The sequence below is a fragment of the Nothoprocta perdicaria genome, unplaced genomic scaffold, assembly GCF_003342845.1.
Source record: "Nothoprocta perdicaria isolate Ctin4 unplaced genomic scaffold, notPer1 scaffold_121, whole genome shotgun sequence".
NCBI lineage: Eukaryota > Metazoa > Chordata > Aves > Tinamiformes > Tinamidae > Nothoprocta > Nothoprocta perdicaria.
The window spans coordinates 930,406-941,337 of record NW_020454328.1 but is presented as its reverse complement, the minus strand read 5'-3'; the positions used below and the strand labels follow the sequence as shown (position 1 = coordinate 941,337).

General features: G+C 45.2%; 2 protein-coding genes across 4 annotated transcripts in view; one reads left to right on the top strand and one right to left on the bottom strand.

The window, feature by feature from the left end:
* Positions 1-408, bottom strand: part of ATP5MC1 (ATP synthase membrane subunit c locus 1) — a 3,612-nt gene extending 3,204 nt beyond the window's left edge. Inside the window, exon 1 of the mRNA XM_026054420.1 lies at positions 368-408. Within this exon, the coding sequence (XP_025910205.1) occupies positions 368-393 (26 nt within the window). The 5' untranslated portion in view covers positions 394-408. The remainder of the gene's footprint in view (positions 1-367) is intronic.
* Positions 409-458: 50 nt separating this feature from the next.
* Positions 459-8,992, top strand: CALCOCO2 (calcium binding and coiled-coil domain 2). 3 transcript variants are annotated; one of them, XM_026054416.1, is made up of 13 exons: positions 459-748; positions 1,599-1,787; positions 2,388-2,490; positions 3,011-3,144; positions 3,314-3,439; positions 3,716-3,843; positions 4,344-4,434; positions 5,241-5,354; positions 5,493-5,579; positions 6,599-6,694; positions 6,849-6,933; positions 7,487-7,524; positions 8,056-8,992. In XM_026054416.1, exons 2-13 carry the CDS (start codon positions 1,608-1,610, stop codon positions 8,230-8,232), a joined length of 1,359 nt encoding a protein of 452 aa, XP_025910201.1. In that variant the 5' UTR covers positions 459-748; positions 1,599-1,607; the 3' UTR covers positions 8,233-8,992. The 3 variants fall into 3 exon arrangements, with proteins under 3 accessions (XP_025910201.1, XP_025910203.1, XP_025910202.1); XM_026054418.1 differs by lacking the exon at positions 2,388-2,490 and having other exon boundaries at positions 3,064-3,144; XM_026054417.1 differs by lacking the exon at positions 5,493-5,579.
* Positions 8,993-10,932: the final 1,940 nt, after the last annotated feature.

Below are 10,932 nucleotides of genomic sequence, written 5' to 3'. Positions count from 1 at the left end.
CGCGGCGCCCCCCCCGCCCGGGCCCGCGGTCTCGCCGGGGAGGGAGAAACCCCCGTTTTCCTGCGTTTTGGGGTAGTTTTCTGCAGTTCCGGAGCAGAAAACGAAAGGGAAAAAATCATCAGGAAAACGAAAGGAAAATTGACAGAGAAAAAAAAACCCACGCCCAGCGCGCCGGGAGGAGCCCGTGGGATGCCCCGTGCGACGTCCCGGGGTCCGTGACACCCGTCCCGGGGTCCGTGACACCCGTCCCGGGGTCCGTGACACCCGCCGGAGCGCTCCCCGTGGGCATCGGCTCTGCTGTTCTTCACCACTGCACCTACTTCCTCCCCAGACGTCCTCCTCTGCAGCAGAACCCCTTACGAGTTACCTCGCTCCATCCAGGCGTCCATCCATCGTTTCTCCAAGCTCCCGTTAAGCCGGGCAGCAGCTGGAGTTGCCATCCCGCTCTGCAGCGCTGCCCTCATGGAGGTGCTGTGCCGGGATCTCAGCTCTTCCTGCCCGACAGCTCCCGGTGCGCTTGAATGCTGCACGTCTTAATGTGCAGCAGAGCAGGAAGGATGGACGTGAGGCAGATGAGGATTGAGGTTTAGCTTCATCAGCCCCAATCTCCTGCGCTTTAGTGAGATACCGAAAACTGGAGCCGTGTACTTGGATTTCTTGGGGGGACCAAGACGTGTCCCGCCTGTCCTGGTTTGACCTGCCCTCTTCCAGCAGGAGCAATTCCCCAGCCTCCCTGGACAACACGCAGGTGATGCCCCAATAGCAAAATAAAGGGGCCAGGCTGTTCAAACCCAGGAGTTTCACATGGATTTGAGATGATCTAAAAAGCCTGAGGGATGGCTGCTTGGAGGAACTTTCCTATCCCTCCTGAGGCCTAGACTCGCTMTCCTTTGCTGTTACTGAGAGCAGCTCAGGTTCTGCTGGAGATTCCTGGAACCCCCTTGGACGGGATGGGTGACAGGATTTTCTCAGCCTCTCGACGCCTTGCCAGCGTCAAAGCCCGGGCGCCTGCAAAGGCTGTAATTTAGTCTGCTGTTTCCAGGCTTGCCTAGGGAGTTGGGATACTCTTTTCTCAGTAGATGAATGCAGTCACGGTGTCACAACACACCAAAAAGTGCTCGCTGGAGATAACTCCTGCGAACCCTTTAATGCTATTTGTTGACCCTGCTGCCATGCAACATATTCATTTCGGGACRGAGAATCGCCTTGCAGTTGCAGTAGTGGTCACGAGTAGCAAGGCTATAACCAGCCTCTTGACACGGGCTCGTGAGAGAGAGCTAGGACGACCTCCCTCACCGGGATCTTCGTGCTCTTCCATGGGAGCTGAGCTTAGCAAGGTCAGCTCTCGCCTTGGAGCCAGGAAGCTGGGAGTGAAAAACGCTGTATTGGGAGGTTATTAGAATGCAGGGCACCGAAAGGCTGTTGAGTTTGGTTGTTATCAGCGTGAGTGTGTCTGGTGTCTCGCGCTGGGCTGTAGCTCCCACTGAGCAGAGCCAACTACGTTGCTCACCAGCTTTCTGTCCTTGTACCCTTTGTGGATACAACTGGGTTGACCGCTCGTGAAGATTAGATAAGTGTCTTATTCTTTCCTYTTGCAGAACTCCACGATGGATGAGACCTCTGACGAACCTCCCACTTCTGCCGTCCTCTTAGACAACTGCCACTTCTCCCAGGTCATCTTCAACGACGTGGAGAAGTTCTATGTTCCCGGAGGAGACATAACCTGTTATTATACACTCACAAACAACATTGCTCCTCGTGGGAAGGACTGGGTGGGCATCTTCCGGGTAAGTCATTCCTGTGAAACCTCGTGTACCAAGTGGGAGAAGGTAGCAACCAGCAGAACCAAGCAGCTTGACATCTGCTTGCTTCAAACCTGCTCCCTAAGAAAGGATTAGGACTGTGGTAAAACAGGGTGAGGGATTTTTTTTTCAGTAATAAACTTGTGTAATGGAATATCTCTTGCATCTAGGGACAAAGTATGAGACCTGTTGTTACCCTGGGGAAAGCAGAGCTCCTTATTTTCATGCTGCAGGAAAGGCTATCCCAGCTTCACTTTGCAATTAGAACAGCTTCAGGGCTGATCAAACAGACTCCGATTCCTAAAACCAGAAGAGAATAGGTAGCTATGCTGTAGACAGTTCTGACCCCATCTTTTCAAAAATATTTCCTACTTCAGTGCTCCCCGTACCCACATGAACTCATGGAATAAACTGGCTAATAGCTTTGCTTGTCCTTGTATGCATAGGCCACATGTCTAAGCCAAGACAACCCTGCAAAAGCCCTGCCATTAACTCGGTGGCAATACACTCCCAAGTTATCCCCTGAAACTGCCGTAGCATAAACGGTGAATTTCGTGGCCCCGTGTAACGAGTCTGCCCTTGTAGGTGGGATGGAAAACGACACGGGAATATTACACGTTCATGTGGGCGCCTCTGCCCAGCGGTGTCAGCGGCCACGTGGCTGTGCAGCAGCAGATCCAGTTCAAAGGTCAGTGGGGAAACTGGGTGGCCCAGGAACACGTCTGCTCGTGCACAACAGCCCCGGGAACACGTCTGCTCGTGCACAACAGCCCCAGTATCATGTCTGCTCGTGCACAACAGCCCCGGGAACACGTCTGCTCGTGCACAACAACCCCAGTATCATGTCTGCTCGTGCACAAACAGCCACACACACGGGATCTGTGCCTGGATCCTGCTGTGTGCCCTTCACGAGCCTTGCGTGCAGAACATCTGCAGTGCTGCGTTTACGGAAACTATTGCCAAGTACGGGAGCGATAAATCGGTCCCATAGTAATAGCCACAAAATTTCCCATCTGTTAAGTTCTGCTGTCTTGATAGAGTGATATTGTTTGTGTGCTTATCACTGGTGCAAAGACTTAGTCTTGGTGTAGGAACAATGTTGAACCAGAATGTCTCAGCTTTCCTTAGATTCAGACTTTCCGTGTTACAGAGTTGAGTAGCCTGAATAATTAGAAGATTCATTTGATGGGGTTGTTGTTTGTTTGAAGCCTACTATCTGCCAAAAGATGATGAATACTACCAGTTCTGCTACATTGACCAGGATGGAGTGGTCCGAGGAGCCAGCGTACCTTTCCAGTTCAGAGCAGAGACTGAGGATGATATCCTGGTGGTTACCACACAGGTAGGACTCCTTCCCTCCCCCCCCCCCTTTTTTTTTTTCTTCCTGCTTTGTCTTTTCCTGGCATGTGCTCATTGCTGACATGGAGTGATGCAGTAAATAACATGTGGAGTTGGAACACAACTCTCACACAACGCTTCTGTTGTGACTGAACAGCTCYGTTGCTTGCCAGGGAGAAGTGGAAGAGATTGAGCTACAAAACAAAAACTTGCTTAAGGAAAACGAGGAGCTGAAGGAGAACTGTGCAAGTCTCCAGAAACAGAATATGGATCTGCAGGAGCAACTCGAGAAGACACAGGTACAACAGGGAAGTTTAATATAGAAAGTTAAAGGCTTTAAGTCTGAAAAACTATTTTTGATGTTCTTCCACCATTATTTTCTCTTCCTCTGTTTTTTCTCAGGGCTTAATATTAAATAAAATAGGGTCTGAAGGAGTGATTAAGGTGCAAAGGAGAGATTTTCCCCCTTTGGATGGGCTGCTTGGAAGTGTTGCATTAGAGGGGTTTTGCAGCTCCAGAGCAGGACCGTTGCTTGGGTCCCACTGAAGTCCCAATGATCTCATTTTGATTTCCAGGAGCTGCAGAATAGTTTTGAGTCTCTGAAGAGCAACAGAGAGAAAGTGGAGCAGGAGCTGCATTCCCTAAAAGAAGAAAACAAGCATCTAAAGGAGCTGACTAACTGCAGGGAGGAAGAACTTCACCAGTAAGTGTACTTACAGGGTGCCTCCAAACAGGAATTCATGTGAGCACCTTAGAGTCCGTGAAAGCCAGGGGTTATGTGTCCACAGGTGTTCCTAGCACTAAGCTCCTGAGAAATGTGTGARCAGTTCTCTAGGGCTTGGATTCAGGTGAACTGAACCTCAGAAAAGTGTCAGTGAGGCGAGGACGGAGCAAAAGTGACTCTTGGAGTGAATCCAGGAGCTGCAGTTGCTTGGGTTTCTCTGTAAGCTTGGATAGGCGACCCCAGACTGTGGAACTTCTCCATGCTTCACAAGAGCTCAGTTAACTTTGCACAGGCAAACGAGACGTTGGAAACCCCTCAGCACGCGTGCAACCAAAGGTTACTGCATTTCATCCTGGGTGTGGACAACCTGAACTTTTTATTAGGCCTGGAAATGTAGACTGCTGGCTTTGTCTACCAAAGTGTGATACTGGGAACATGGGTTGTTGAAAATGCAGCGCATTTTGATTTGTTTTGAGTAGACTCAAAGAGCAAATTCAGAAGGTGACCTCTGAAAAGGAACACCTGGAAAACAGACTGAAAACAGCACTGGATCACATGGATCAGCTGCAGGTAGAAAACATACAACTGCTTCCCTTTGCTTTTGTGATTTGTATCTGAGGGTCTGGGTTTGCCTCTAGCAGAAAACTGAACAATGTTAAACAAATATGTAGTGTCTGAATTGCTTTTCTGATTACCTGAGATCTTTAGAAAAACGTGAACCTTTTACACGAAACCTCAGGAAAGCTACAGCTTGGAAGGAAAGGTAGGGTGGGATGTGTCAAGAGAAATTGTAAGGAATCTTTTGTTTATTCCCTGAATGCATCTCATTTGCTTAGAGGTTAAGCTAACCAAGATAAGACTGCTGTTAGCTCATGCTAGCTAAGGAGCAGATACGTAAAAGGATGAGTTAGAACAACTCTATTTTGAAAAACATTCTAAAATTTTGTTAAATGCTTGGGTGAAAACAAAGACTTCTTGCTGAGAGGCATCTGAAGGGAGAAGGTAGAATGAAAATAGCTTGGCTGCCAGGCCTGGGACATGGGAGACGGAACGGTCTGGTCTTTATCTGCCCTCAGAGTCTTTATTTTCCTCTTTGTTCTCTGACTTCCCAGACTAGAAATGTCATTCTSAAAATTAAAAAGCTTCTCAAAGAATATATGAATGAATACTGTGTTCTGATGAATACATAGGCTTCAGTATATCCCCACGCAACTATTTCCAGCTTCTACAAAGTTTTTGAGAAAAAAAAAAGAGTTAGCAGAAATAACTTTTAAGCAGTCATGGCTTGCTGCGCTGTACGTTGTGCAGCAAAAAGTGCCTGTGCTTCAGTCATCACTTTTTTWAAAAAAGATCTGTCCATTCTTCTTTCTGCTTAGTCTCAGGTGCTGAATTATGAGAAAGAAGTGGCTCGTCTGGAGCACGACAGGACTGAGCAGCTTGAATGCTTGAAGGAAGAGAATCGCCAGCTGAGGCTCACTGTGGCTGAGCAGGTGAAGCCCTCCCTGGGTGTCTTGCTGCTTGGGGCAGTYGGGGCAGTGACACTCTCCAGTGTCCAGCATCTCTGATACCTCTTTTCCTTAATATTTCCTTTGCCTCTCTGCCTGCGCACATCTGGGATTTCTCTGCAGAGGGAGCACAAGGAGAAGCTGGAACATGTCCTGGAGGACCTGAAGGGCTGGGAGGCCCATCTGTCACACTTGCTAAAGAATGAGCAGGTGCCTGGCATTTCTGTGGGTGCAGCTGGGGAGACGGGGGGGTCCAAAAGCACTGATCACCAAGCTCTGCCATTAGCAGTGCAGGAGAGGTGCCCTTTGCTTGAAGCACTGCTTCAGTCTTTCACAAGTTGCAGAACCTTCCCAATTTCCCAATGATGTTGCAGATGTCTATATAAGAAACGTAAGCTTATGGACAAGAAATTTGCTCTTCTTAAAGGTCTGTGGAAGTTGCTTAAGAAGTAATCCACAACCCCAGTGTTGCGAACTATTCTATGAAGAAATATAAAGGCCGTAAGAGAAGGAAGGAGGGTGAAATGCAGTAGCATTTCTTTCTGTTGAAGGAGCCATAATTTGCAGCGGTGCAGGCCATTCACATCACCCTCAGTTTGTTGTCCTGAATCACCTTCCAAAGGTGCTTCTCKCTATGTGCGCTATTGAGGACGCTGTCGGAGGCAATACTCTGACTTYGGCTTTGAAAATTAGGTGCTTAAAATAAATGATATCATTACCTCTGCTGTGATGCCAGATGCTCAGGATTCTTGGAGTGATGCTTTGACAGTGACTGCAGAATCTTTAAGTATTCTACCTTATCTAAATTACTGATTTAATCCAAGTCAGCTGCAAGATTTATTCCTAAGGATATATTAGCTATCCACAGTCAGTGCAAGTCTGTCAGTCCCAGGAAACCTGGCAGACTGGGAGAGCTCTCAGCTGTCAGGATGCATTTTTCAGCTTTAATAGCTGCTTTTCTTCAAAATTTCCATTTGTCTGGCCTGACTTCTGTTGTCTTTGGGGGTCACATCATCTCTCATGTTGTAATAAAAATAGAGAACTTAAGTGAATGATGATATAGAGATATCCCAAGTTACAAATTATGAAATGGTAAGACATATTGAAAGTTTATTTGTTAGTAATAAATGCAGTCAGACAGCTAATACCTGTGAACAGTGCTCCAAGCTCTCCTGGTTTTTTGTTTGCTGATTTCCTCCCATTCACCAAATAACACTGTTCCTTCACAGCAACAAAACTGCAACTTAATGAAGGAACTTGAGGAGGAGAAGCACTTGTACCAGATTTTGCAGGCAAAAAACAATGAAACTGATAAGGAAAATCAGGTGAGAACTTTGCACTGCTACCCTTGTCCTTCTCCTGAATTGAATATAATTGTCTTATGATTTTAAGAGGTGCTGCGTTACTGCAAATTATGACTTCTGTCTGAAATGTTGCTCAGAGCTTCTGGAAAATCATTCTGTTCTCCTGCCTTTGCAGGAACTAAGGAAAGAGAATGACGACCTCTTGAGACGCCTCTCTCAGAATGCAGGGGGAGGCCTTGTGTTTGGAAATCCCTACTGTGGTGAGATTGCTTGCCATTCTGTCCGAGAAAGCAAGTCCAACTCAAGTCTACTCCATGCTTATCTCAAAGAAAGTGGGAGAACTGGCTTAGAATCAGAAATAATGGGAGTATTAATGAGTTGGAACTTTGGGGAATGGGATTTCATCCTCCTGTGTCATTGTCAGAGGATCACAAGCGCTTGGCAGTAAGAGTCTCAGTTTTCTTCTGTCTCAAATCAAATGCTTGTAGGAAAGAAGTTCTTAGCGGCCCCTCAGTGCAGCTTCACATCTGTGCAGATGACTTGGCAGCTGCAAAATACTGTCAGGCGTTAAAAAGTCGACTTAAGTGTGCAGCTGACTGCTCATTTTCTGCCAAGAGAGACAACTATTAGCTGGTTTATTCAGCTGTGAGACAGCTAGTTCTGTGGCTTATGTCCAGTTTCCATAGTTAAATATAGAGGTCTAGATCAAGAGCCACATCCTCATGTTTCAAGAATTACTAGTTATCAGCACATTACATTATTAGTTTTTTTTTTTTTTTTTTTTTTTGGTTAAGTTAACTTCTTTTTTTCTAGGTTCAGGAGCAAACCAGGATGCAAAAACTGAGGACATAGTAAGTAATGTACCTTGTGGACAGGAATTAGTGATTTGAAATGAGAAGCTTCAGCCCTATAGCCCTTTGAAATAAGAAGATCCCGTCCTGTAGCCAATTGTTTACATGTTATACTAGTTCTGGGAGGAAGGGGACAACTAAGTAGAGCCATGTAGACCTAAACTGTAGAATTAATCACAGTCGTTGCTGCTAGGGAAGAGAAAGGAAACTGTTGACCTTAGTCTCCAAGTCGCAGCTTTTGGCAGCGTCTAATGTCAGCCTGTGCAGCAGGGAACCACTAGATAGGTTATTTCATGCTGGGGACAGGAACATGTGTTGTGGCGAATGGAAAGTTAAAATACCCCTCAGAAGCTCTTGACTTGAAAGTGACAGTCAGAAGCCTGCAGCCATTTGAGACGTGAGATTTTTAGAGATCAGAAAGAACTTGARCAGAGCTGATGCTTTCTGTCTATTAAAACTTTATTTTTCTTCCTCCTTTAAACCCTTAACRATGTTTTAACGGTCCTTATTTGCATTTGCTGTGCATTTCAGGCTTCTATAAGGAAGTGCCCCATGTGCGATGAGGTGTTTCCTGGAGCTATCGATACAAGTGATTTTGAGGCACACGTGCAGAGCCACCTTCTGGAGTGCCCTCTCTGCAACGAGACCTTTGAAAAGACCAATCTGCAGGTGTTTGATGATCATATTTATTGTCACGGTCTGGAATAATTCTGAGTTCTCATCTGCTATGTAGAATAGGTGGCAGAGGCCATAGAGTAGAATAGACCTGAATCATTCTCTAGGCTTGATTCACACTGATAGAATCACCCAGCCAAGCCCGAGTATGCCACTAGTACCTTAATTCTGAGCTTTCTTTTTCATGCAGCACCTAACCCAAGACTTAAATGGGTTCAGTTATTCGTTTCCTGAAATTGAATCAGCATCGTCAGCTTAACAGCAGCTTCTGTCTTGGATCAAGTATGTGTACTTGTTAATTGGTCACAATTCCTATAATTGTTAATTAAGTTGAATGTGGTATCAATACTTGAGAACAGTCCATGTACCTATTCATCCAGGTTGGGCCAAGCAGAGAGATGTACAGCAGTCTGCTACACTTAGCTGATATATCTCTATTACAATGGCTTTATTCATTACTATAGCACTGTGATTGCTAACTCAAGATGAAGAAACATTTATATAAACCCTCACGATCAGACTTTCAGTCTGTTCACCCTCTAGAAAGCAGAATTAATTGCTAATAAGTGAAAGTAACTAAATAAAAATGTCTTTTCCTCTCCTTTGCTTTCACAGGAAGTGAAAACTGTACATTTATAACAAGACTCTGTATCTGTTTGCACATCTACAGGTGTAGGGCCCAAGCTCCAGCAGAGAGGCAGCCTGGCTTGTTGTAGAGCAAGGCACATAAATTGTTGTCCCTTTTCTCCATCCGATCAGATTTACAGAGAATAGTGAGACAGTAAATCTGTGCTTAGGGAGTCACTAACACTTGTCATGCAGCCATCTCCTGATGAGGAAACCCAGCAAAGGGTCTCAGCTGGGAAGGGCAGTACGGTGTGGAGCCCAAGGAAAAGCTGGAGCTGAATTGTCCTGACAGAGCATCTAGGGCTTCTTGAGCAGAATTTGGGCATCCTCCTTTAAAGGATGGGATGATCTGGATTAATTCCCTTTTATGCTTCTAAGCCTTCTTGATTTAACAAGAAGAGTCTTTTCTCAAACCAAAATATTTTGATTCAAAACCGTTAAGTGCCTTGGGATATTATAATGCTTTGCTCACAGATCATTCAGTTGCTCTTTTTATTTCTGCTTTGGGGCTTTCAATTTATGATGAACATGAAAGGGTAAAGTTTTACCCTCTACTTGTATTAAGCTGTGTGTTTAGTACCGAATAGCTGAGGCAATACAAAATCCTAAGCTTCTATACAGCTTTAGTAATAACAGACTTCATGTTTACTGTTTTCATTTTATTCACATAAACTTTTTTTAAAATCAATCTAGGTTTAAATAGAGCATTTCTGTACTCTACTAATTAGCATTATTTTAAGAAAAGCTTGTAACAGAAAATATGAGCAACAAAAATAAACCTATACTGAGAAAGTCCTTCAAGAAGATGTCTGTGTCTGTTCGTTTTTAAAGAAATAACTGGAGTTGATGGGGTCATAATGGAGCTATTAGCAAGCTTTCAAATACTTTCTGAAGCTTCTGTCCAACAACATACTTCACATCTCTGAACGTTTAACATGTCACAGGGTATGTCACAGGTTTAACATGTCACAGGTATTCAGTTTTCACAACTGAAGATTCCAGTTCCAGAATTATTCAACTTATTTCCTTTCTACTCTCYTACTAACACCAGTCTTAAGAGCTCCTCTCATAAACCCCAACCTGGTCACTTGTGGTTAGTTCTGTCMCAACCCATTTATGTTCCCGAGCGACTCGTGCCTGGCATCGGGGCCCCTCTCTTGCGCTGCCAACCCTGTGACACTGGTACCTACCATTTTTTTCCATTTGCCTGCTCCTATCACCCCTGCCCATCTCTTGGAGACCTGATCTGAAGCACAGGCTGTGACAGAGGCAGCTAGCGGGTGACCAGCAGGGGGGAGTAGACTGCAATAAATCTCACGACGATGCTGACTTTTAAGTATTTTYGGGTATATCCTTTGTGTTCTGTAATAATGACACAGATTCAGGCTCCCCGCCATATACTTTGGCCTGATGCAGGTCATATCCTCCCTATCCTGGGGAGCCAGGGACCAATTTATCCTTAAGCACAAATTACCTCATATATTTTCTGACCAAGTTTTCATTTTTTGCCTGTAATTTACAGCATTATTTATGTTACYGCTGCATTTAGCCCTTAGAATCACAAGAGCTTTCAATGCTAGCTCAGCTTTATGGTTTAATACAGAAGTAGCTCAAATGGCTGATAATTTGATATAGCTACACCTTGGATAAGTTCCAGTATTCCATTGCTATGTATTGGGTGAGAAATAGGAAAGAAAAATTTCAACAGGTCAGTAGTGGGTTGGCATCGCTTCCCCATCCGGCCTCCTTTCCTGGCCTGTCTTTCCCTTGCTTTCTGGAAGACTATTTGCCTTCCTCAGCCAAGAAGTTGGTTCTTCCCAAGGCCTTTCTCTGGGCTGTTCACATGCAGAAAAGCCTGAACAGATCTGTTCATGGGGAATCTTTTTCCAATTTACAGGTATATCTCTATGTGCAAAATGCAAAACACATGATGATATCTCTCTCCTGGAAAGGCATGCTGCAAATTCTAACTATGGTCACAGAGGGCATCACATGCTGCCTGGTCTCAATAATTTCCACAGGGAAAAAACATTGTTTTCCCTGGGAAAAGCTAATTTCAGCACAGAAGAGATAGTTATAGATCGTGGACTGTCAGACTCAGCCCTG